The 27,476-nt window shown below is 38.6% G+C and overlaps 1 protein-coding gene across 2 annotated transcripts in view; it reads right to left on the reverse strand.

Annotated features, from left to right (window-relative positions):
• cv-2 (crossveinless 2) overlaps positions 1–27,476 on the reverse strand; it is a 466,245-nt gene that overhangs the window by 35,563 nt on the left and 403,206 nt on the right. For both annotated transcript variants that reach the window (XM_067139598.2, XM_067139597.2), the window contains exons 5-7: positions 17,238–17,414; positions 14,821–15,260; positions 10,947–11,094 (exon numbers count right to left, since the gene is read on the reverse strand). In XM_067139598.2, the coding sequence (XP_066995699.2) occupies positions 10,947–11,094; positions 14,821–15,260; positions 17,238–17,414 (765 nt within the window). The remainder of the gene's footprint in view (positions 1–10,946; positions 11,095–14,820; positions 15,261–17,237; positions 17,415–27,476) is intronic.

Below are 27,476 nucleotides of genomic sequence, written 5' to 3' on the forward strand. Positions count from 1 at the left end.
TTACCCTAACCTGTGCTCGTTGGCTGGCACTGATTTTCTTACCAAAATGGCTTCTTCGTCTCTCGGTGCCTATCCGTTTCGGATGTTGGCGATCGTGATGGCTATTTTCGTCCTGTTTGTGGCAGCGCGGAACAGTTCAACTGATGACATATTGCACCAGCCTCAATATTGTCAAGCCAAGATATTCGTCTTCTTCCAGGACCTCTTTTGCTGTTGATTTTCCCCATGAGTATTTTTTGGAGTAGGTTGTATCTATCTGTGTTGCACATTATATGTCCCAGATACTGCAGCTTTCGGTATTTCACTATCTTGATCAATTGAGGTGTTGTGTGCATCCTTCTCATTACTTCCACGTTTGTCATTCTCTGGGTCCAAGATATTCTCTGGATCCGCCTATAAAGCCATGTTTCAAAGGCCTCCAGCTTCTTCTCTGTGTTTTTATTTAAGGTCCATGTCTCTACACCATATAAAAGAACAGAAAATACATAACAGTGCAGAAGTCTGATTTTAGTCCCTAAAGTTAGATTATGGCTTTTAAACACATTACTCAAATTACCAAAGTGGCAACGGTTGAAAAACTCAGCTTAATCAAGTGTATGATCTGGGAAAGTGACAAAATATGTGTGTTGTACAATGCTCATTGGTAGAGCCCAGATTTCCAAGTTTTCCAAGCACTATCAAATTGCAAAATATGCATTCAATCATGCACTATCATATGGCAAAACATGCACAATAAACTGGAAAATATTCACTATCAAAATTCAGCTCCTTTTGAAACATTGTACAACTAATTTCTCCAAATTTTCTTCATTTAAGCTCATCCGTTTATCTGTCAGCACATTCTTAAGCACAGAAAATGATCTTTCTATATCACAAGAAGTGACGGGTACATACTTAAATTAAGACATTTGGGACTAAGCGAGGTCAAATTGTACGCGTTTTGCATTTTCACCATAATACGTCTTTTATAAGCTTGACGAATTCAAAATTAGGATTTGAAGGGATAATCTTTCCGTGGGGTGATTGCAGACACATTTGAATATACTCAATTTAACTGGCAACGATTGCCTGCTGCGATAAAAGATGTGTGACGAGTGAGAGGTTCCGGGTAGAAAATTCCAGGATAACAACGGAAGAGGGTGCAATATTTTTCACTAAATAATTCAAATAAGATGCTCAACATTGTATTGTTCATGTAACCCATATCTGGTGCCAATTTCAGACTTCCGAACTTTCTAGTTTCCTTTGTATCACTGTAGAAACTCAGCATAGTAGTTTGAACTGATGCCGACAGATGAAACCGTGCCAGTTGAACATGGCAAAAATGGCAATAATTACATTGAAAGAAACATTTTCTTTTTTTTTAAGTTTGACACTCCTTGTGAAAGGTTCATGGTTTTTTTCTCGCAAAGGGGGGATAATCTATATCTGGTGAAAGTTTCAGAAATTGAAACATTCTTGTTTTCTTAACATTGCTGTGAATGACAGGCAGAAAAGGGATTTTATATATATAGACTACAGCTGAACCTCAGTATCTCGAACCTCCATTACTCGAATTTTTATCTCGAAGTAACCTAAATTTCCCGGCCAATTGTCCTGTTCTCGGCATGTATTTATTTCTCTATTACTCAAAATTCGGTTACACAAATTTCTCGATTTCTCAAAGCAAACATTTCCTCCCTTGGAGCAAAAAATACTCTGTAACTCGAATAGTGTACAACATTAACTGTGCAATACGGAATTTGTGGTTTGTGATGAACAATTAACAAGTAAAGAAAGGGTTACGGTGATGCTGGGAACTAATACGACGGGAACCGAAAAACTAAAACTTCTAGTGATCAGAAAATCGGCGAAGCCTCGCTATTTCTCAGGTGTGAATTAATTACCGGTCACGTACAAAAGCAACCCCCAAAGTCGCGGTTGACAAGCTCCATTTACAAATCTCTGCTGCGTGGTATTGACGAGAAGTTTCAACATCAAGAGGAAAAACCTCTTTTTCGTAGACAACTACCCTGCTCATCCCAAAGTGCTCGTCCAGGAGTTAAAGACGGTGCGCGTGGTCCTCTTGCCACCAAACTTAACATCCAAACTACAGCCCATGGACCAAGGTGTGATTAAAAACTTGAAGCATTTCAATAGGAAGAGGGCTGTTGAGAGAATTCTAAGAGGTGATGATGATGATGCTTGTTGTTTAAAGGAGCCTAACATCGAAGGTCATCGGCCCCAATTCTAAGAGGAATTGAATTCGAGGAGTCATTAACGGAAATTAATCTATTGCAGTCGATGACAATGCGGAGTATATCGTGGGCAGATGTAAAGCAGGAAACAATTGTAGACTGCTTCCGCAAAACAGGCTTCTTGAAAGGTGACTCATGAGCTTTAGAAAATGAAGAGGAAGAAGTCACTCTTGTTCCTGAAGAATGGGTGGAATATCAGCAGCTTGTTAACTGTGAAGCTGATTTTGAGGCTTACATAAATGAGGAATCTGACGTTATAGTGGCAGAGCCTCCTACAGACACCGTCAACGCTGCTGCCGAGCAAGAAGAAAAGAAGAAGATGATCCTCAACAAGAAGAATTGGAGCTTCCTTCTTGTGTACCATCAGCAGACCAGGCGTTAAGTGCAGTGGCTATTCTTCGATCCTACATACAGAGTCAGCTGATTGTAAACGACAGTGTTTTCACAGCAATATATATTCTTGAAAAGTATGTGGAAGAAAAGAAGGTTAACAGTAAAAAACAAAAAAGACTAAGAGATTTTTTCCAAAGTTGTTAACAGAGATATATTTTCTTGTTTCACTACTGTATGTACTGTATCCTGTCTTCTAGAAAGTTACCATAATAAGGTTTATAATTAAAGTGATGCGGTAAATAGTTAGTTTGTATATTTTTAAATAATGTTAAATATAATGTATTCAGTATAAGCCCGTGGATAAATATAATTCAATTATGTGCTATACATGCTCAAAAACGGTATTCTATATATCTCAAAATTTCAATAAATCGAAATAAAATTTAGCTCCCGAGGTGATTTAAGATACTGAGGTTCCACTGTAATCGATAGATAAACAGATAGGTGTTCATCTTCGTTTTCCGCTTCTGTTTCTTTCTCTACCCACACTTGACCTGTCACTGAAATACAAGCAGGTAACAATGGAGAACAGTTTTCTACATTCTACCGACCGACCGACCAATCAATCAATGAATCAATGATCTGCATTTAGGGCAGTTGCCCCAGTGGCATATTCCCTATCAGTTGTTTACCTAGACTTTTCTTAAATAATTTGAATGAATTTGGAATTTTATTGAACACTTTCCTTGGTAAATTATTCCAATTTTGTCATCTTGAATTCCAACATTATCTTTATATTATGGTCATTCCTAGTTTTAAGAAGAAGAACTTATTTGTCTACTAATGTCATTCCACACCATCTCTCCAGCGACAGCCTGAAACATACCACTTTAGTCAAGATTTGTCCCAAGTCTTCTCAGCCCAAACTTTGCAACATTTTAGTAGCGCTACTTTTTTGTTGGAAATCACCCAGAACAAATCGAGCTTCTTTTCTTTGATTTTTCTTCAGTTCTTGATCAAATAATTTTTGTTCAGATGAATCATTTCAGATCTTTTGATCACTATCCACAGCATGCCTTGAAACACAAAATGCAAAGTGGCAAGACCAGGCAGAACCGTTTAGAGAAGCTAAGCTACTGTATGCACTGGCATAGCCGGGGGGGGGGGGGGGGGGGGGGCGTGCGCCAGTGGGGCCAGGCCCCTCCCAAAAGATTTGCTGAAACTAGAGCGAGGATCAACTGTTGTTTTATGTACGGTACAAACAAATTAAAAACTTATGCCAAAATGTTAAATTAACGTAGCGACAACGGATCTACTAGCAAGGCTCAGTAGGGCCATACATAATTTTCCATATCTGTACTGCTTGAAGGAGCCTGAATGGAAGGAAAGCACTTAGCATTTTGATGCACGGGGATATTCCCATGTAGAAGTCTCAGTATTGGGAATATAACCGCGTCTTGACAAATGTCAAAAGATGAGGAGAAGGACAGTTAGGAAGGGATTACTCTGTAGGGGGCCAGAACATGACCACCGAGATAATGGCGGCCATGACCAGAAACAGTTGCAAGCTTACAACATTGTGTCAGATTTGTATAAACTTGGTTCCTGGAAACAATAATGTCACGTGGTCGCGATCTCGGCTTGAGAGATGTGCTGTATTTTACTTGCAGTGTTGGGAAGACTGTGATGGGATTGTGAGCTGCACATTTGCTCATTTTGTGCCATGTTAGTGACATTTTTGAAGATGGACCGTTTTGTCATGAAGAAGCCAAAACTATGCACATCCTAGGTAAGATATGAAAAAGTATAGTATCCTAACAGCAGCACTAGCATGTAGTAGCAAGACATGATTGCGGATGTGTGTGTAAGTTCTATAAGTAGGCCTGTCTGTTTTGTCAGATGCTCAGAGATGGATTGGAACTTCAAATAGCACCATCAAAAGTGCAGGTAACTATTTCATAATCGGTGGGCGTGATAGCTCAAATCCAATGGTTCTACATTCTTGGCCAAAGTTTGAATCACAGTCAATGCATGCAAAATTTTTGAAATGGGAAGTCACATTCTGTTGATCTAGAGTCTACTTAAAACCATAGATCCCATCGCTAATGATTATAAGATTTAAAATCCCACGAGACCTAAGCTTTTAAATCATAACGACATCATTTATGGTGGTGTATTCTGAAGATCCAACCATTCTTCTGGCATACCTTGTACTTTAAATTGTGAGTGGATTCAGTGGCATACTCAGTGGGTGGGGTATAAATCCAGGCCAGTAGTGTGGATACGACTTTACCTCAAGAGGGGAGGATATGAAAAGAAAGCCGGTCCTGCCGAAATGAAATGAAGATAAAATATGAAGTGTTTTATTAACAACAATGATCATTTAAGATTTTATAAAACTAAAACTGTTATTCTCAAGAATATTATCAAGAGTTTATGAACAATTTAACTGTTTTTTATCGAACATATGACTTACAATTTTAACAAAATTTGCTAAGATTTTATTTAAATGTCGTACCATACATCAATATTTTTTAATGTGTCTTTCCAATTTCAATAATATTTATTTTGTATTCTAATATATTAATATTAATTTATTATAGCTGATGATGTCCCTTAGAGGATGAAACATGTACTAAATATAATAAATTATATATTGTATTGAATAGGCAGACCACTTGGTTATAATATTTAAGTTTATCTGAAATATTTACTATTTGAAAGTGAAATGTGTCATAGATATTTTGATTACGGGAGACTCAAGGCCAACTCTACTGTACCCACACATAAGGCTGTGTCTTACCTATCCCATTCCTTTCTTAACTCTGTCAGTGCCGGGAATCAAATACAGGATGCCTTAAGTCACATCCCTACAAGGCTTCTTAGCTTCCAGCTAATTCTTCCATCTGATCTCGTGCATTTGGGACAGTTGGAGAATGTACGTCTTAATAAATGCTCCTCATACAACCTTTGTAAAAATAATAACTAAAGATATTTATAACAATAATTACAAACACCTCATTTTCATGTGGCTCAGTTGGTTGAGTCGCTGTCCTTCTGAGTCCGAGTTCGCAGGTTCAAATCCAGGCTTGGTGTCGGTGGTGCTTAAAAGGATGTTGTAATTGCAACAGCTCCGTGTCATTGCCTTCTGGCATGTTACAAATTCTCCTGTGGGATAAACTTCTGACACTCTGGTGTCTGTTAGAAATTAGTATTTGGGATGAACTTTACACAATTAAAAGTACTATCCCTCATAAATACGCCACTAGCACAGACTACCGTACACTAGCACTGGCTTCAGGGTTACAAACCATAGAACGAGACTAATATTGAGGGTTACACACCCACAGGGAATCAGTCTATCAAGCAGTTGCTCTAACATGTTGAAACTTTACTCGGTTTGGAATGTCTATTGCAAAAATATGCGGTTAAGAAAGATTTTGGTGACATTGTGAAGATGATTGAATTTTACGAAAGCGATCTTGAAAATGCAAACAAAGACATTCTGGAGGCGAAGTGGCATTTGTGGAAGCTGAAATGCAGAATCCAATCAAAAAATCAAAGACTGTGATTGAAGTTCTAAAAGAAATCAACAAGACCACTTTTCCAAATATTGCTAGTCTTCTTACAATCCTGGCTGTTATTCCAGCAACTACAGCATCTGTGGGGAGAAGCTTCTCCACCCTGAAGAGGCTAAAAACATTTGAGGAGTAAAACCAGTGAGGAAAGGCTGACAACTCTTGCACTCATCAGTACATAGAGATATCAATGTGGATATTGGCAAGGTTCTGAAACATTACGGACATAGTACTCGAAGACTACCTCTTTCTTAGAGGCAAAGTGCTTGTTCTTAAACAATGTACTGATATACAGGATGTAAGTGTATGAGTACAAATATTTCTTGTAGCAGTCAAGAACGATGTAACCTGAGAAACTTATTTTCGGGAGCAAAGGAGTACAGTTTTGGGAGTAGGCAATAGCTTGACTGAAACAGTAAACAGGTTCAGTACCCCCTCACTACCTGTTCTCCCCTTCTATTGTATAACACGTAATTTCAAGACAAAAAAATGGATAAACGCAGTGCCCAAGTTAGAAAGTCATCAGGTGGCGGCGGGGTAGATAATCATAAACTTGAAATTATATACCTGACTAGCATGGTACCCGTGCTTCGCTACGGTATTATACTGAAATTTATAATTGAATGCTTATTGTTTTAGATATATAATCCGCCGAAATTCGCGATCTGACACGTTTTCAGCGAGAATCCACCAAAATTCCCGATCTGACTCGTTTTCTATTAGATTACGGCACGTTTCCTCCCATTTTTCAATCTTCCTTTCCAGCAATCGATTTCGTACTTCCCGGGCTAGGCTCAGGTATTCTTCCCGGTCAGTTGGGTCCGTAAATCTTTGACATACCGTATATTCCTATAATCATTTTTAATCCGGATAAAATCCTTCAGCAGATCCGGCGTGGTGTCTTATTGGGAGCCTTGGCTGCACTGAACCCGCGGCCGGCTGCATTCTTAGTCATTACCCGTCCAGGAGCCGTTTCCAACGCTGTCCGCACATTTGACGACGGTCCGGAACATTACTATTATTATTATAATAATAATAATAATTATTATTATTATTATTATTATTAATGTTATTCTTCTTCTTCTTCTTCTTATTATTATTATTACTATTATGTGTTGCTGGGATGAATGATGACAGGGAAAACCGGAGTATCCGGAGAAAAACCTGTTCCGCCTCCGTTTTGTCCAGCACGAATGTCACATGGAGTGACCGGGATTTGAACCACGGAACCCAGCTGTGAGAGGCCGGCGCGCTGCCGCCTGAGCAACGGAGGATCCTTATAAGTACATTAAGAACAGTAAAATCAATTGGCCTCACCTCCTTTTACACCCCACCGCCGTTAGTTTTTACTGCCACCCACCCCCCCCCCCCCAAAAAAAATTAAAAGAAGGCGTGTTTCTGTATGTTTAAGGGAGATTCCAAACACCAATGTTCACGTCTATTACCTTCAGTTTTGAGATATAAGTATCCCCATAAATATAATTTACTTTTGTCACTTCATTTCAAACTACTCCCCCCCCCCCTAAGTGAATTTTCCCGCAAAAAATACTTGTTTCTTTAATAGTGAAGGATCTTCTAAATACCAATTATCACGACTCTAACTTCTTCAGTTTTTGATTTATGTGTCCTCATGAAAGGAATTCAACTCCTTTACACTCCCGCCCCCCAAGATGCCTACCGCCCCAAAACGCGTTTTTCTTTGTTTTTAAAGGAGATCCAAATACGAATTTTCACGTCTGTAACAACTTTAGTTTTTATTAGATGTATATATTCTCATACAATTAAAGTCAATTAATTTTTCAATTCTTTCACCCCCCTCCCCCCCCGCTTCATTGGATTTTGCGAGAATACGTGTTTCTTTACTTTTAAAGCAGATTGCAAATATCAAATTTCACGTCTGTAACATCTTCATTTTTAAGATATCAGTAGCCTAATTAAAAGAATTCAACACCATTTTCAGTCACCTTCACCCCCCCCCTCCACCCAAGTGGTATTTCCGAAAATTAAAAATACACGTTTCTTTATGTTTAATAGAGATAAAAATACCATTTTTCACTTCTGTAACATGTTAAGTTTTTTAGATATACTGTAAAAATTCTCATTTTAAAATTTCACCCCTTTTGGGTTCCCCTTAAGTGGAGTTTCCAAAAACAAATCACCTATGTTTCTTTACATTTACAGGAGATTCCAAACACCCACTTTTTACGTCTGTAACATTTTACGTTCCCAAGATAATCTTTCAAAAAATTCACCCCAATTTGTCACTTCTGTTTAACCGCCATTAATAGGATTTTCCAAAAACTAAAAAAATACGTGTTTCTTTATTTTTAAAGGAGATCCCATATACAAATTTTCAGTTCTGTAATATCTTCCGTTTCTGAGATATATGTATCCTCATTAAAGGAATTCAACCCATTTTTTACCCTTTTACACCCCTCCTATTGGGATTTACAGGAAACAAAAAAATACGTGTTCCTTTATTTTTAGAGGAGATTCTAACTACCAATTTTTACATCTGTAAATTTTAAAGTTTTAAGATGTAGACACATTCATTTTAAAAATTCACCCCCCTTTTCACCCCTCAATATTTGGATTTTCCAAAAACGAAAAAATACGTGTTTCTTTACATTTAAAGTAGATCCCAAATACTAATTTTCAGGTCTGTAATATCTTCGGGTTCTGAAATATAAGTAGCCTCATTAAAGGCATTCAACCCATTATATACCCTTTTACACCCTTCCTATTGGGATTTTCTGAAAACAAAAGAATACGTGTTTCTTTATTTTTAAAGGAGATTCTAAATACCAATTTTTACATCTATAAACTGTAACAGTTTTGAGATGTAGATACACTCATTTTAAAAAATCACCCCATTTTCACCCCCCCATTAATTGGATTTTCCAAAAACAAAAAGTACGTGTTTCTTTATTTTAAAGGAGATCCCAAACACCAATTTTCAGGTCTGTAATATCTTCAGTTTCAGAAATATATGTAGCCTCATCAAAGGCTTTCGACCCCTTTTTCACCCCTTTTCACCCCTCCTATTGCGATTTTCCGAAAACAAAAAAATACGTGTTTCTTTATGTTTAATGAAGATTCTAAATACCAATTTTTACATCTGCAAACTTTAAAAGTTTGGAGATATAGATTCCCTCATTTTAAAAATTCACCCCATTTTCACCCTCCCATTAATTGGATTTTTCAAAAACAAAAAAATACGTGTTTCTTTATTTTTAAAAGAGATCAAAAGTACCAATTTTCAGGTCTGTAATATCTTCAGTTTCTGAGATATAAGTACTGGTATACTGATTAAGGCCATTCAACCCATTTTCCCCATTTTCACCCCTTTTCACCCCTCCTATTCGGATTTTCAGAAAACAAAAAAATACGTGTTTCCTTATTTTTAAAGAAGATTCTAAATACCAATTTTTACATCTGTAAACTTTTAATCTTTCGAGATATAGACACACTCATTTTAAAATTTCATCCCTCTTTTCACCCCCTTAGCGAAGGAATATCCAAAAATCCTCTCTTAGCGAGCACCTACATCTTAATATGAATATATCCCCAAAATTTCATTTCGTTACGTCCAGTAGTTTTGGCTCGGCGATGATGAATCAGTCAGTCAGTCAGTCAGTCAGTCAGGACAAGTTATTTTATATATATAGATAAATGAGCACCCAGAAGCTGCAATATCAACACTGTTAGCCATTGATCATGCCTAAGTAATTAATACAGGACAAAACATAAAAACTGCACATACGTATATTACCGTCACAAAACTGTAACTTTATACTACTATATTCTGTATCCTAGGCTTGCATGGGAAAGTAATAGGATGAGGTAAACCCTACCTAACATACGTTGTGACACATTTTTCTTTACCAATAAACAAAATATCTATACCCATACTTCTTACATTCTATACATATAGTGTGTGTTTGTTTCTTCACAGCATTCTTTGTATAAAACATTACTTTTTTATAGCTTATCACATGACCAATATTACAATAAAATTATCATATTTATTCTAGACCAGAATATTGTATCCTTACTCAGACAATTTATTCTTGCATTAATTTCACTTGTATTCAGAGTATATAAAATGCTGCAGTTATGTTGGGAAGAGAATAATAGATGAAGACAAGGGTGTATCCAGAGGTGGGGAGTGTCCAAAGAATCCAGACACCTCAGGAGTTTTAACAAATGTACTTTTACTAAGCATGTATATTATTATTATCAGTTTCCGCAATCCTCACGAATCCACCACTCTTACCAGGAACCAAGGACACTCATTTACTTATAAGGTATTCCTGGCTACGCTACTGACTGTATGTATAACCAGCAGTAAGCCTACTACAATGCAATTCAAATAACTAAAGAGTATCTGTAACGGGCTAACAAGTAACAGAATAGGAATGTCTGTACAGCTTGTAAGGTGTTAAAAGTTATCACTCGTGCCTGCGCAAGATTACGTGCTTAAATCGAGCATCAGTGCTTCCTTATGGAGCCTAATATCTGTTAGCCAATCAGGAACTCCCTTCTCTTCCGTTCTTTTTGGCACAGTGGGCAGAAAAGGGCATTTTCTTGGTGTAAAAAATCGGAAAGCACAAAATACCATCTTCAGCACTGTCAATGATAGGGTTTGAACCCCCTCCTCTACCAAATGCAGGCTTACTGTTACACAAACTGTACCATGCAGCCAACTTTCTTGGTAATTCTTTTTTTAATAAAAATGAGAAGAACAATTGATTACTTGGAATACAAACAAAATTATATAAAATTTTGTATCACTTACTCTCAACACATCGCTGACAGCACTCCCCTGGCTCACGTACTTCCCGGAAGTTGGGAGGGCAGGTGGGACATATCTCCATGGCACAGCGGACTTGTCCTTGTTTACAGGCGCAGGATTTACATGGGCCCAGTTCCCACGTCTCACCATCCTAACTGGGGAAAGCCAATTCTATTATGCACTTGCCTCTAAATAACTTGTATTTAAGACATCTTTTACAAAAACAACATAAACATAGAAATTTTGATCACATTCATATATATATACATATATTTTGCACTCACTCATTCATCACAATATCTCAGGAAGTACCAAACTGATGAGTGTGGTATCTGGCACAAACGTTCCTCTTAAGTTATAGCTAGGGAGCTGAAGTTGTTGAAAAGTTATCATTTTTCCCTTTGCATTAAAATGTTGCTCAGTGGTATAGAAATTCATTGTACAATATAACAACGGATAACATTTTCATTTTGGAGTATTTTTGCATTTCTTGTTAATTTGGGCTAATCAGTCATTTTTTTTTTTTTTTTTTTTTTTTTTTTTTTTGCTAGTTGCTTTACGTCGCACCGACTCAGATAGGTCTTATGGCGACGGAAATCAGTCATTAGTTCATCTCTTACGATGGTTTTAGGTCAATATATAGCATTTGAAGAATTTTTAGATAATTTTGAAATATTTTTTTTTTTTTAATTTATACAAGTATTGTTTACTGTCAGACTAACAAATATCCACAAGTGGCAATATAAAATTATAAAATGTTTGGAACAAAACTTTCCACGCACACTATCCTCGTATAATCACCAATACTGGCTTCCACTTCAGAGGTTTCAAATACTTGACTCTCCCTAACTTTCCCTGTCTTAATTAGCTTTTATGGATGTGTACAGTATACAAATGTCTCTGGTTACCACTCAGGGGACAAGCACAACATAATATGAAAACAAAATACATACAGACAATACACTGAATCATTTTTACACCAATTTAAAGCACCAATGCAAAGCGTTATTGAGTTTAAAGATGAGGCATGTTTTGTCTTTGGAAAATACAGATCAAGCATCAAGCATTCACACTGAAACACTGTAGTGTAATGTCGTTAAAGTTGCACACATTTCTGCTGTCATGTGTCCTGTATGGACCACACTAGCTGGATGACTGTCTATTCTGTAGTGTGACCCTGAATTCCAGAGATCTCTAATGTGATGATATGGCCAATTTTGGGACGTGTCTTTTTTTCACCACGGACACTTACACGTCTACTTTTGAGTTTATATTAAGAACAAAGTTTCTAAAATATTTAGACTTGGCTCGTTTTCAGTCAAGTGTGCTACTTGGCTGGTTTTCAGTCAAGTGTGCTCTGAAGTACAGAACCACTCCTAAATTTATGCACCAGATTTCTTTTACAGAATCAATTTTTATCTACATTATTATTTTTACAGTACATTACCAAATTCATTAGGCACACAATGTCACTTCTCAACATACTTGCCATGCCTTATGTCACCTCAGAATGAGCACATGTATGCCTGCATGGTAAAAGTCTGGTCAACATCCTAGGAACCCATCCAGATTCTTAACACCAGTTATTTTAGTATTCTGCACTCACTTGTTTCCCCAAGTTATAGCTGATATAACGTTTTGCTCACAGTTACATATTTGTTATCCGTAACCATGCTATTATGCACTGCACATTGTGTCAAGTGTTTGTATGCTGTGCGGTCTTTCACGGGGGGGGGGGGGGGGGGGGGGGCAGCGTTGAGGGGCAGTCGCACCCCCACTTTCTGGGGGGGAAAAGTACATTTTTATTCTGCTTTACTCACCTAGACCTAAGAATTATTTTTAAAAAATGCAAACCTTTTTGTTTTATCACCTAATTATTTACTTCAATTTTCTTTAATTATGGTATTAAAAAAGTATAGTTAGCGGAAATACGCTCAAAATGTCATTCACTGTGGCTAACAGATTCATACAGCATCACAGCAAGTAGTGGAGTCTCGTGCAGCAGCCTGTAGAATGTGCTATGAAGAAGGGTAGTATATTTTTGCCAAGGTGAGATGATTTTCCCGCTTGCCATGCACTCTGGCAGTCTCACTCAGTCAATGTGTCTGTGCAGTTCTATTCTAGTGTCTGTTACTTTGTTAGTGTGTACTCAAATACTAAATTACCTTTTTTACTGTATAATCACACACTGCTTCTATTTAATTTGACCGGGCGAGTTGGCCGTGCGTGTAGAGGCGCGCGGCTGTGAGCTTGCATCCGGGAGATAGTTGGTTCGAATCCCACTATCGGCAGCCCTGAAGATGGTTTTCCGTGGTTTCTCATTTTCACACCAGGCAAATGCTGGGGCTGTACCTTAATTAAGGCCACGGCCGCTTCCTTCCAAATCCTAGGCCTTTCCTATCCCATCGTCACCATAAGACCTATCTGTGTCGGTGCGACGTAAAGCCCCTAGCAAAAAAATATTTAATTTGAATACATGTTTAATTGTTCCTTTGGTGAAAGTTTGATTGTATAGTATTGAATCAAAATGTCTAGAAACTGTTATTACCACAGTTAAGTATTTATACTGTCAACCTTTACTTCTCTGTTGAAATTATCTCAAAGAATGTCAAAACTTAACATTTAGTAGGGTTTTTTTCTTTCCAATTTTGTTGTCTACCTTCATCCCCTTATATCCCCTCGGACATCCCCGTGCATTTTTTGTTTATAACTTTTGGTGCCGCTCCACTTCTAATTCCCATTCACCGCAACTGTATGTGCCTATTGTTGCCCAATGATCTCTATGCCCAGCATGTTACTGTTCCGTGATCAAGAGCATCATCCGCATACAACTGTTTCAAACTCTTGTGAATGTTTCCTGTGGTCTCATTCACACAACAAATAAACTCTATAACAGCATGCAGCTTTTGATGGCCGTTAAGAGCGGAGGCCATCTTGAAAAAGTGTTATGACTACACTGTGCCTGGGAACTGGTAGAACTAAATTTCAAAATAAGTGGTAAAGGTGCTCCTATGCACTGTATAAATAGCAAATTATAGAAAAAATGGCATTTTAAGAAAAGAATGTGGAGGATTAGATTTCAAGTAAACATTGTAGTTAGAGAAACCAATTAATGAACCAAATTACCATATCTTGTATATGAAAGGAACTGTTGAAAATGAGAGATCTTCTCTTTCACAATTTTATAAATTACCTATGGAAAGGGTTGTCATCAGATATAATCATTTCAGCACATCTTTTTTGCCTTTGTACAATAAGTGAACTAATCATCAAGAAACATAAGACTGTTACTGAATTCTTGAATATAAATGCTATTTGTTTGGGGTGTTGACCTATAGAGATCTTTTGCACCTACTTGCACCACGTGATATGAACCTGCGTGTAATTGGAATAGAGGAAGAATAGAGTGTTGAATGTGAGGAAAGGAACGTTAAGGATGGCACAAACACCGAGTCCCCAGGCCAGGGATATTAATCATTTACAATTAAAAACCCCTGAAACAGCCAGAAATTGAAACCAGAGCCGCTGGGTGACAGGCAACATAAGACTACACAAATATACACTAGGTGAGCACAATTTGTTAGCCACCAGATAATTTCAAAAATTCCTCTTGAATAGGAGTTTCATTGACAGAGAAGATCATTACAGTTTATCTTAAACAATTACTTATTAAGAAATATTGTTCAGCATTATCTTCATTTCTGATACAAGAACTCCTACTGTAAATAACTGATTATGAAACATTCAGTATCTGATCCTCTCTCTTAAAATGTAGTATTGCTCATTTATGAACTTGCATAGCTATGTCTATAGAGCAAAATATTATACAAACAGCTTAATTTAATTGGTAAAATCATCAATCAAGTAATATACTAGCCTGGTAAGTACGTCCTCCAATGGTGCACGATGCCCTGCTCTCCTGGACTGAGCACTGTGGACAACATTGACCAGGAGGTATGAACTGCATTTCTGGTAGGCATTCAAGTACAGAGCATGTAGTGCGTTCACACAATGACGTTCCATTAGAACAGAGGCAGCGAGTGCAGTGGTCTGGATGGAAAGTTCTCCCTGGCTTATGTACATCACGACCCAACATGCACTCTCCTCTGGGCAGTTCCATGAGATGCCGTTCTCCTTTGCAATGTGGGCAGCACTCCCCAGTTATATTAAAGGTACTGTTAGGAGGACACTGCAGCACTGGGCATGCTCGCTTCATGCACGTCATGTGTCCTCTGTCACATCGACACTTAAGGCACGGATCCTCCGGGATAGACACATTGCGATCATCCATCACTTGCTGGCCATTTATCCTGCAGCCTAATGAATCAATAAATTTACATTTAAGTATCATATCAAATATTTTATTAAAGTATATCTAAGGTACTTCCACAGCAATTAGCAAGGTAGTTAAAGAATTCTTTGCATATAACATCAACTGGGGTAAAAACAGGAGAGTGATCATATTAATTATAGAGACAGAGTAGTCTCCTTCCATCCATTGACAAGTTGTGAGGAATGGAAATAGCAGGGAGTATTCAAATGTTAATGAAGAGCCCAAGTCTCTAAAAGGAATTCTCAATAAAAAATTAAATCCCTGAATTTCATCCATCAACGCTCTTTGAAAATGGCATGGAAATTTGTTTGTACTCTGAAGTAAGAAGAAAAGGAATTTACATTTTTCAAGTTCTTCTTTGCTGAAGAAAAAGACCACTTTTTAAAGTAATTACAGCAAAAAATTCAGCTTGATGGAAGTGGAAGTATTACTCATAGATTTTTACAGAGGACAAACAAGTAACATATGAAAAGTGCATGCAAGTTAATGAGTTAAACAACAACAACAACAACAACAACAACAACAACAACAACAACAACAACAACAACAACAATAATAATAATAATAATAATAATAATAATAATAATAATAATAATAATAATAATAATAATCATATGCCAAAGTGCCAGAAGTTGTTTTATATGCCGGTAAGTGTACCGACATGAGGCAGGCATATTTGAGAACCTTCGAATACCATCTGACAGAAGCAGGAACTTGGGGTCAGAAGGCCACAGCTCTAGCACATCCAAGTCACTCAGGCTGGCTGGTGAAAACATGAGTTCTTAAGAACAAATAAGTAGCACTTCATTAGGCAGTCCTTCATGTGCAGCAAATTCAAGCACAAACATGAACTCCCTGCAGTGCACATATTTTACAGACTTTGCTCATGATGACCCAATACTTCATTTTCTGCTTGTAGATAGCCTTCATCAGATGAATATTTTATGGTCAAGGTAGTAGGGATAATAGGATTCCTCATATCACAAACAAATGGTAGATTTTTATGATGGAGTGTGATTATTGATTTCTTTATGGAAGTGTGCAACTCAGAAACAGCCAAAATTAAAACGGGGTTAGCAATATGTTCAATAAGCTCCGATACTTTGGCATTCATCTCCTAATAATAAACATTAATGACTAATGAGCTACCAAAACCATGTGGAAACAATTCTTCATCTCTACAAATACAAAGAAAGGTGAAGATAGAAAATGAGATGCTTAAAATCAATTCATACTGACTTTTTATGTGTTTCATATATTTCCGAATGACTGAGCACAGTTTTCGGTGATACATCGAGACCATCATATGCTCCTGGACCACGGCCTACAAGCTCGGAAAATACAGGCATTGTTTAGAAGGTGTTAATGTTGCTTCGCTTCAACATACAAAGACTCTTATTCAGTCAATCCATTGAACATGGTCAGACTATGAATAAGAAATATTATTGTACAATACTGAAATATTTATGACATGCAATTAAGAATAAGCTCTGCGGTGAATTGTCTCAGGGGGTAATCTTGCTGCAAGACGATGTAAGGACTCATACAGGAAATATAACAATTGAAGTTCAAGTAGAGATCCAATGGGAAATCCTGTAGTATCCTCATAACAGTCCAAACTTTCTGCAACGAATTTGGCATGGAATTCCTACGCTCATTACACAACAGTAGAAGTGTATATGGGTTAGAGGTGCATAATTTTAACAAATGTAAGCATATAGCCTATTATACATTTATATTTTCAGTAGGCCTACATGAATTTGTTGGGCCAGTGATCTAGATGCTAGGCCCCTTAATACAATAAGCATTTTGAATTTGTTTTCCTTATAAACATCAACCTGACTCTTTCAGTTGCCTCATCCTGTTACATCTATTTTATTTACCTATGTACACACTACAGTTTGTCACATATTAAACTTACCAATATAATATAATAATATACAATATTATACAAAGAGTACCTGGGCATGTTCCACAACACTGTCCAGGAGCTGGTGACAAAGGATTCTGACAGGGAGTGTAGCATTCTTCAATTGACTCTGTGACAATCCCAGCTTCACAATGGTATATTCGACATGGATTTTTTGGATCTCGCCATTCTGTACGGCTGGAATGGTACACGCCATTCACAATGCATCCTGTAAAAGGAACACACATGATAAAATCTAACTAAAACACTACACATTGACAGGGATCACAAAACGGTCTCAGCTAGAATCCTACTTACTCTAAAATCACATGGCAATAATTTCCATTAATAATGTATCATTATTATTATTATTATTTACAACAAAGTCCCTAGTTTAACTTCATAGTTGCTTGCCGCCATGAGCTACATCAAATTATTTTCCAAAATCAATTGAGCATACACTGTTTTCTCCTTCCTCACCCTTTTGTAAATTCCACATCCGAATAATCTGATTCACTTACTCCATCAGTCAGTCAATCCTAAAGGACAGATACCTTCCTAGTGGTATTTCAAATTGAATATATCGTCGTTGCGCCTGCGAAAACCGTTATGTGACAATATCTTTGGAGAAATACTGACCCGCAGCATATATAGTACTAGCAAGATACCCGTACTTCGCTACGGTATTATACTGAAATTTATAATTTAATGCTTATTGTTTTAGATATATAATCCGCCGAAATTCGCGATCTGACTCGTTTTCTGCGAGAATCCACCAAAATTCCCGATCTGACTCGTTTTCTGTTAGATTACGGCACGTTTCCTCCCATTTTTCAATCTTCCTTTCCAGCAATCGATTTCGTACTTCCCGGGCTAGGCTCAGGTATTCCTCCCGGTCAGTTGGGTCCGTAAATCTTTGCCATCTTTTCCTATAATCATTTTTAATATGGATGAAATCCTTCAGGAGATCTGGCGTGGTGTCATATTGGGTGCCTTGGCGGCACTGAACCCGCGGCCGGACTGCATTCTTAGTCATTACCCGTCCAGGAGTCGTTTCCAGCGCGGTCCGCACATTTGACGACGGTCCGGAACATTATTATTATTAATATTATTATTATTATTATTATTATTATTACTATTATGTGTTGCTGGAATGGCTGATGACAGGGAAAACCGGAGTATCCGGAGAAAAACCTGTACCGCCTCCGTTTTGTCCAGCACGAATGTGTCACATGGAGTGACCGGGATTTGAACCACGGAACCCAGCTGTGAGAGGCCGGCGCGCTGCCACCTGAGCAACGGAGGATCCTTATAAGTACATTAAGAACAGTAAAATCAATTGGTCTCACCTCCTTCTACATCCCACCGCCGTTAAGTTTGTTTACCGCCCCCCCCCCCCACAAAAAATTAAAAGAAGGCTTGTTTCTTTATGTTTAAAGGAGATTCCAAACAACAATGTTCACGTCTATTACCTTCAGTTTTTATCCCCATAAAAATAATTTACTTTTTTCACTTCATTTCACACTACTCCTCCCCCCCCCCCCCCCCCCGCCGTAAGTGAATTTTCCTGCAAAAAATACATGTTTCTTTAATAGTAAAGAAGTAAAGGATCTTCTAAATACCAATTATCACGACTCTAACTTCTTCAGTTTTTGATTTATGTGTCCTCATGAAAGGAATTCAACTCCTTTACACTCCCGCCCTCCAAGATGGTTTCCCCCCCAAAACGCGTTTTTCTTTGTTTTTAAAGGAGATCCAAATACGAATTTTCACATCTGTAACAACTTTAGTTTTTATTAGATGTATGTATTCTCACACAATTAAGTCAATTAAGTTTTCAATTCTTTCAACCCCCCCCCCCACCACCACTTCAATGAATTTTCCGAGAATACGTGTTTCTTTACTTTTAAAGCAGATTGCAAATATCAAATTTCACGTCTGTAACATCTTCATTTTTGAGATATCAGTAGTCTAATTAAAAGAATTCAACACCATTTTCAGTCACTTTTACCACCCCCCTCCCCTCCACCCAGGTGGTATTTCCGAAAACTAAAAATACACGTTTCTCTATGTTTAATAGAGATAAAAAATACCATTGTTGACTTCTGTAACATGATAAGTTTTTTTAGATATACTGTAAAAATTCTCATTTTAAAATTTCACCCCTTTTGAGTTCCCCTTAAGTGGAGTTTCCAAAAACAAATCACCTATGTTTCTTTACATTTACAGAAGATTCCAAACACCCAATTTTTACGTCTGTAACATTTTACGTTTCCAAGATATTCTGTAGATATAGTGTTTCAAAAAATTCACCCCAATTTGTCACTCCTGTTTAACCGCCATTAATTGGATTTTCCAAAAACTAAAAAATACGTGTTTCTTTATTTTTAAAGGAGATCCCATATACAAATTTTCAGTTCTGTAATATCTTTCGTTTCTGAGATATATGTATCCTCATTAAAGGCATTCAACCCATTTTTCGCCCTTTTACACCCCTCCTATTGGAATTTACAGGAAACAAAAAAATACGTGTTCCTTTATTTTTAGAGGAGATTCTAACTACCAATTTTTACATCTGTAAATTTTAAAGTTTTAAGATGTAGACACACTCATTTTTAAAAATTCACCCCCCTTTTCACCCCCAAATATTTGGATTTTCCAAAAACGAAAAAATACGTGTTTCTTTACTAAGTAGATCCCAAATAACAATTTTCAGGTCCGTAATATCTTCAGGTTCTGAAATATAAGTAGACTCATGAAAGGCATTCGACCCCTTTCTCAACCTTTTCCACCCTTCCTATTAGGATTTTCCGAAAACAAAATATACGTGTTTCTTTCACCCCCTTTTCACCCTCCCATTAATTGGATTTTCCAAAAAAAAAAATACGTGTTTCTTTATTTTTGAAAGAGATCAAAAGTACCAATTTTCAGGTCTGTAATATCTTCAGTTTCTGGGATATAAGTACCGGTATTCTGATTAAAGGCATTCGACCCATTTTTCCCCATTTTCACCCTTTTTCACCCCTCCTATTGGGATTTTCTGAAAGAAAAAAAAAAACGTGTTTCCTTATTTTTAAAGAAGATTCAAAATACCAATTTTTACATCTGTAAACTTTTAAAGTTTTGAGATATAGATACACTCATTTTATAATTTCACCCCCGTTTTTACCCCCTTAGCGAAGGAATATCCAAACATCCTCTCTTAGCGAGCACCTACATCTTAATATGAATATATCCCCAAAATTTCATTTCTTTATGTCCAGTAGTTTTGGTTCGGCGATGATGAATCAGTCAGTCAGTCAGTCAGTCAGTCAGTCAGTCAGTCAGTCAGTCAGTCAGGACAAGTTATTTTATATATATATAGATATATAAAATAGCTTGTCCTATTAAAGAAACAGGTATTTTTTTGCCGGAAAATTCACTTGAGAGGGAAACCTGAAGGTAATAGACGTAAACAATGGTGTTTGGAATCTCCTTTAAACATAAAGAAACACGCCTTCTTTTAATTTTTTTGGGGGGGAGGTAAATAAACTTAACGGCGGTGGGGTGTAAAAGGAGTTGAGACCAATTGATTTTACTGTTTATAATGTATTTATAAGGAGCCTCCGTTGCTCAGGCGGCAGCGTGCCGGCCTCTCACAGCTGGGTTCCGTGGTTCAAATCCCGGTCTCTCCATGTGACATTCGTGCTGGACAAAACGGAGGTGGGACTGGTTTTTCTCCGGATACTCCGGTTTACCCTGTCATCATTCATTCCAGCAACACTGTCCAATATAATTTCATTTCATTTGTCATCCATTAATCATGCCCCAGAGGAGTGCGACAGGTTTCGCCAGCCGTTACAATTCCTATTGTCGCCGCTAGATGGGGGCTTTATTCATTCCATTCCTGACCCTGTCGAATGACTGGAAACAGGCTGTAGATTTTCGATGTACTTATTCTGATCATAAACCGATCAGTTTTAATCTTTCCTGGGTTCGTTTTCAAGAGCCATCTTTCCCTTCGGAGAACGTTCTTAGATTACATTACCTTCTCCTGGCATATAAATAAAAATTTAAACACATTTGAAATAAACGATAGGAATGAGATTGACCGTCCAGTTTTCACCTCTATAATAAGGTCAATAATGGACGGAAGTATGTCATTCGTATGGCCAGAAATCCCCCACACTTGCCTACGCGCGACAATGGTACTGGTCACATTCTCAACAATGGCAATGGCAGCAGATGTAATTTACCGCCAAGTGGCGGTCTTGCATCTTGCTGTTGGGTCCAGAACATCTATAATAATAATAATAATAAGAATAAGAATAAGAATAAGAATAAGAATAAGAATGTTCTGGACCGTCGTCAAATGTGCGGACCGCGCTGGAAACGGGTCCTGGACGGGTAATGACTAAGAATGCAGTCCTGCTGCGGGTTCAGAACCGCCAAGGCACCCAAGACGACACCACACTGGATCTCCTGAAGGATTTCATCCATATTAAAAATGCTTATAAGAAAAGATGGCAAAGATTTAGGGACGCAACTGACCGGGTGGAATACCTGGACCTAGCCCGGGAAGTACGAAATCGATTGCTGGAAAGAAAGATTGAAAAATGGAGGGAGACTTGCCGTAATCTAACAGAAAACGAGTCAGATCGCGAATTCTGGCGGATTCTCGCAGAAAACCAGTCAGATCGCGAATTTCGGCGGACTATATATCTAAAACAATAAGCATTCAATTATAAATTTCAGTATAATACCGTAGCAAAGCACGGGTAGCTTGCTAGTATATGGATGAAGAGCGAGATTACCTTGACATCATTCGCACAATATTGAACCTGCGATGAGAGAACTTCAATGACCAAAGTTCTAATCTAAAAAAATAAATTTAAAAACCCTGTGAGCTTGCATTCGGGAAATAGTGGGTTTGATCCCCACTGTCAGCAGTCCTGAGTGCGGTTTTCCGCGGTTTCCCATTTTCACTCCAGGCAAATGCTGGATCTGTACCGCAATTAAGGCCACAGCCGCTTCCTTCCCACTCCCAGCCCTTTCATATTACATCGACGCCATAAGACATATCTGTGTCGGTGCGACGTTAAGCAAACTGTAACAAGCAAACAAACTAAACTAAAATGTTTCACATATTAGTTTTCGCAGGAGCCATGACGATATATATGTTATATCATATACAAGATGTTTGTTTGTTTACAATCTGCCTTACGTCGCACCAACACAGATAGGTATTATGGCGACGAGGGAATAGGAAAGGACTGGGAGTGGGAAGGAAGGGACCGTGACCTCAATTAAAGTACAGCCCTGGCATTTTCCTGATATGAAGATGGGTAACCACGGCAAGCCATTTTTTTACAAGTTACTTTACGTCGCACCGATAGAGATAAGTCTTATGGCGACGAAAAATCATCTTCAGGGCTGCCGGCAGTGGGGTGCGAACCCACTATCTTCCGTCAGGTACGGTGAAATGACATGGCTTTTCTCGGTTTTGCTTAGTCGTTAACGATGTTCACCTCCTGATACAAAGATTGAGCGAGTTCTTGTGCCACGTGCTTCAGATGCATACAGTTCATGTCAGTAAGTTGGGTGGCCTAACGTAACAGAGGCTAAGAAGAAGCAGATTTTCAGTCTAAGCTCCCGAAGTGTTGCAACTTCTCTGCTATTATCTGTGTAGCTGGTAGATCTACTGTAAAGGTGCAAGCTTCGAGTAATGGAATGAACTCTCCCCCATGGAGCTGCAGCCCATGAAGGGCCTTGGCCTACCAAGCGACCGCTCCTCAGCCTGAAGGCCTGAAGATTACGAGGTGTTGTCGTGTGATCAACACGACGAATCCTCTCGGCCGTTATTCTTGGCTTTCTAGACCGGGGTCGCTATTTTACCGTCAGTTAGCTCCTCAATTCTAATCACGTAGGCTGAGTGGACTTCGAACCAGCCCTCAGGTCCAGGTAAAAATCCCTGGCCTGGCCGGGAATCGAACCCGGGGCCTCCGGGTAAGAGGCAGGCACACTACACCTACACCACGGGGCCGGCAATGGAATGAAGGAAAACGTAAATGAACAGTGCAATTTCATTATTGTGAAAATCCACAGCCTGTTTCCAGTCATTCGACCGGGTCAGGAATGGACTGAATGAAGCCCCCATCCAGCGGCGAGAATAGGAATTGTGCCGGCTGCCGAAGCCTCTCGCACTCCCCTGGGGCCATGATTAATGAATGCCAGATGAAATGAAATGATAGTGCAGAGTGTTGCTGGAATTAAAGATGACAGGGAAAACCGGAGAAAAACCTGTCCCGCCTCCGCTTCGTCCAGCACAAATCTCACGTGGAGTGACCGGGATTTGAACCACGGAACCCAGTGGTGAGAGGCCGGGGCGCTGCCGCCTGAGCCATGGAGGCTCTGCAAGTTTATTACTCTACTACCAATTTATTTAAAAAATTAAAATACCCACCCTCTTGTTCCACACAATACACAATTGTACCCTCAACAGCATAAAGGGTACGACACTCACTCGCTAACCTAATTCTTCCCACACGGGAATCTCCCTGTTATCAGGTAATATTGTGTAAATTACGTCACACATGAAGCCCCACAAAGAGAAAGAGATCCATTTCGTCGACTTTTGCATACACTAACAGCATGTCCACCAACTTGTTACTATAACGTCCCCGCTACATTCGATAACAAACAGCACACAACCAGAACGTTTACCAATGTACTAGCGTGAGCGGAGTCATAACGTCAACAAATGCACTTTCTTCTGACTTTTCTTAATGTTATTTCTCACAAATTACAATGTATAAAACTTAACAAACAAAAGTAGCACAACTGGCAAATTCTCATTTTCTTGTTAAAGTAGAAAGTTCGCTTTTCACATGTCCTTTTATCCTTTAAAAAGAAACTTTACATTATTTCTCTCTTACACCATTCCTCTAGAAAACAGTAATTTCAACTAAGAGGAAAAGAACGAACATTCGCACAAAACACACAACCTTCGAACCATTTGAGTTCAGTTAGAGTAGACAGTCCCGTTGTGCAGGTAAAGCAGAGAGGTTGCCGACACTTCGGGAGTTTGGACTGAAGATGTACTTCTCCGAAGCACTACGTTACATTAGGCGACACAACTAATGAGTTGTTTGTTATCTGATGCACGCGGAAGGAAGAATTACTGTCTAACTTAGCATACCTCGTCCCATGTTATCATGTTTAGTAATAAAATACGTCTTGTCATATATGTAATCTTTAAGATACATTAGCCCATTGTACAAGCGAAGTTCTGTACGCTGGAAAAGTGACAAGCAGCGTTCAGAGCAATTTGAAACGAATGTTACTATTTAAACTCGCTCTAAATGACAAAGAGTATGCTCTTTTATTGAAAAAGTATGGATAATCCTCCATGTATAAGCAAGACAAAAATCTCAATGAAAATGTTATTCTTTTAGATCTCTCTTGTACTCGGGGGCTTTGGTATTTTCATCCGATCACCTTTTGTGACAGGAAGTGGACACCAGTTTATACTCGACCCTTGAGTGATGATAGTGAACTCTGTTCTGACTGCTGGCTGATGCCTCCGCATCACATAGCCTACACTTTATGATTAAATAGAGACACATGAATTAACAGATTAGCATTCTAAGAAGAGTGTATGAGGATTAAAGAGAACATTCGATATAATAATAATTTATTTTATTTGTGCCCTCAGAACATGTATTACGTTTAGGTAACCTATAGCCGAATATGAGCCCATAGACAAAAATATTTTGAACGAAGATTAACCATACATTACGAATGGACGATTACACTTACTTTATCTGTAAAAAGATGGAGTAAACACATAAAAGTAGGGAGCCCGAGTTACGAACACGAGGCCGAAATCGACCATGTCGGGGGGGGGGGGGGGGAGAAAGTGGGCTATCTGTGTTGGTATAAAGATCAGCTGTTAGTAGACATTCGATTTTCTGTTACCGAAATGATTATAATACAGGTTGTGAGGATAGTTTAGAAACGGAACAATCGCAGTGTGTTCCGCAGAATGTGAGCAAGAGGCTGTAAGTCCCGTTAATAACGTTGACTTCGTGTTCAGTTATTTCAAAAAAAAAACACAAATATTATTCTTCTACCAGAAATATAAACACGAAAGAGAAGAAAATGGTCCAATATATGATGGAACTGACTGGAAATAACTAGAGAGGGTGGTCTGGTGAACTGGGTATATGAGCCTTAGTGGGTAGGTCATAAGGATAAATAATGTGAAAAAATCAATATATCGCACCGTTGTTATTTTATCAGCTGCTGAAGTTAGCCAATCAGATCACTTCGCGGGCGATTTCAAATGGGCTCGGCGAAGCGGTGTTGCTAAATCCTCACGGTGGCTTAAAACTGGCTTAAGAGCCAAGCCGAGAAATCAGCAGCAAATACAAACACACCGTGGGTTCCTATGGCGCTTGCATTCGGAAGATGGTGGGTTTGAACCCCACTGTCGTCAACCCTGAAGATGGTCCTCCGTGGTTTCCCATTTTCACACTAGGCAAATGCTGGGGCTGTACCTTAATTAAGACCACGGCCGCTTCCAGCCCACTCTTTTCCCATCGTCACCATAAGATCTACCTATGTCGGTTTGACGGAAAGTAAATTCAAAAAAGTAACTGCTATGGCACGATCCTGTCAGCTCGACGGTCCGCGTGAAAATACCCCCTCCCCCGGCGAAGTTTTTTCTGCGATTGGTGCTCTCAAACTGTAGGCGGTAGGGTGCATCATGTATGTATGTATGTATGTATGTATGTATGTATGTATGTATGTATGTATGTATGTATGTACCAGGTGTATCGCGAGCGCCGTACATTCTACTTATAAATGTCCCGGATGCACACGTGATGAATGGGTTATCTGCTAACTGATTTCACAGGGGCACTATTGCCAGAAGGCAAGTTACGTCAGAATATGAAGAGATAACAACCGGACGGTCGCTCGCAGCATCTTCCTCAGCGCTCGCTACCCGTCTAATGCAAGCCCAAGGTAGTTAGAGTAAGAGGTAGGGATCACGCGCAGGTCTCCCCACCAAGCTTGGCCGTCGATGACGTCACGTGAACCCTCAGCGCCTTGTCCTCTATATGAGGTAGGCTAATACACAGCTGTAAGCTATTCTGTTTTAGCCACAAGTTAGAGATAACTTCATTGATATTTTAACATCACCTAAGAAAATGCATTCCACTTCACTATTACAGTAGAGTAATAATAGGAGATCAAATACAGTGTGAATCCAGCAGCGTTTCTGAAGTATTTCGATCTGTATAAAAGGATGTAACAATGCTAATACTGTGATAGCAGTGGAATGGCCATTCCGTATGTTCATGTTCTCAACACCTATGATAACAATAACAAGGGGCTCTAATTGTTACAGACTCGAACATAAAGCTTGATGACTGCAAGAAATATGTCCGTTGTTACAAGCAGTATTGGGAAACTATATACACCGTCAACAACACAAACAGCAAATGTTAGGAAATTGTCCACAATACAAACAGTACAGTAAATGTTTTCCTGCAAGTGCCAAGAAATGACAAATTCCACGTTAACATTAGATAGGCCATATTCATGAGCCTGTATATTAACATTCTTAGCACTGGTTTCATATACAACATAATAAATTGCCTTTCATAAAAAAAATAACGGGTATGTTATACACAAAGAATAATGCTGATATTAAAAAAAATATATCAAACACACTTATCCATAGCATCAGTGGAATTTCTTTGCTTTTCTTCTTTCTTTATCGGTGTTGTATTAACAGAAACCCGGTCTCTTCAATGTCTTACTTTTGTTTAAAGCGTCCATTCGAATAAAAGAACGGCTTCTCACGAAGCAACTTGCAAGCTCATAAATTTCGGAGAATTTCTTTTTCAGGATATCCGTAAGGTTTGTGATGATGTTAGAACCCTCTTTCAGTTCTTTCCCGTAGTAAAATTGAAACTACCGAGCTCGATAGCTGTAGTCGCTTAAATGCGGCCCGTATCCGGTATTCGGGAAATTGGGTTCGAACCCCACTGTCGGCAGCCCTGAAGATGGTTTTCCGTGGTTTCCCATTTTCACACCAAGCAAATGCTGGGGCTTTAACTTAATTAAGGCCACGGGCGCTTCCTTCCCACTTCTAGCCCTTTTCTGTCCCATCGTCGCCGTAAGACCTATCTGTGTTGGTGCGACGTAAAGCAACTTGCAAAAAAAAAAAAAAAAAAAAAAAAAAGGGGGGGGACTCTTTTTGAAATTTAATTTCCACCCCTTGTAGTTTGACCTGTTTTCTCTC

This window comes from Anabrus simplex, chromosome 2 (genome assembly GCF_040414725.1).
Source record: "Anabrus simplex isolate iqAnaSimp1 chromosome 2, ASM4041472v1, whole genome shotgun sequence".
Taxonomy (NCBI): domain Eukaryota; kingdom Metazoa; phylum Arthropoda; class Insecta; order Orthoptera; family Tettigoniidae; genus Anabrus; species Anabrus simplex.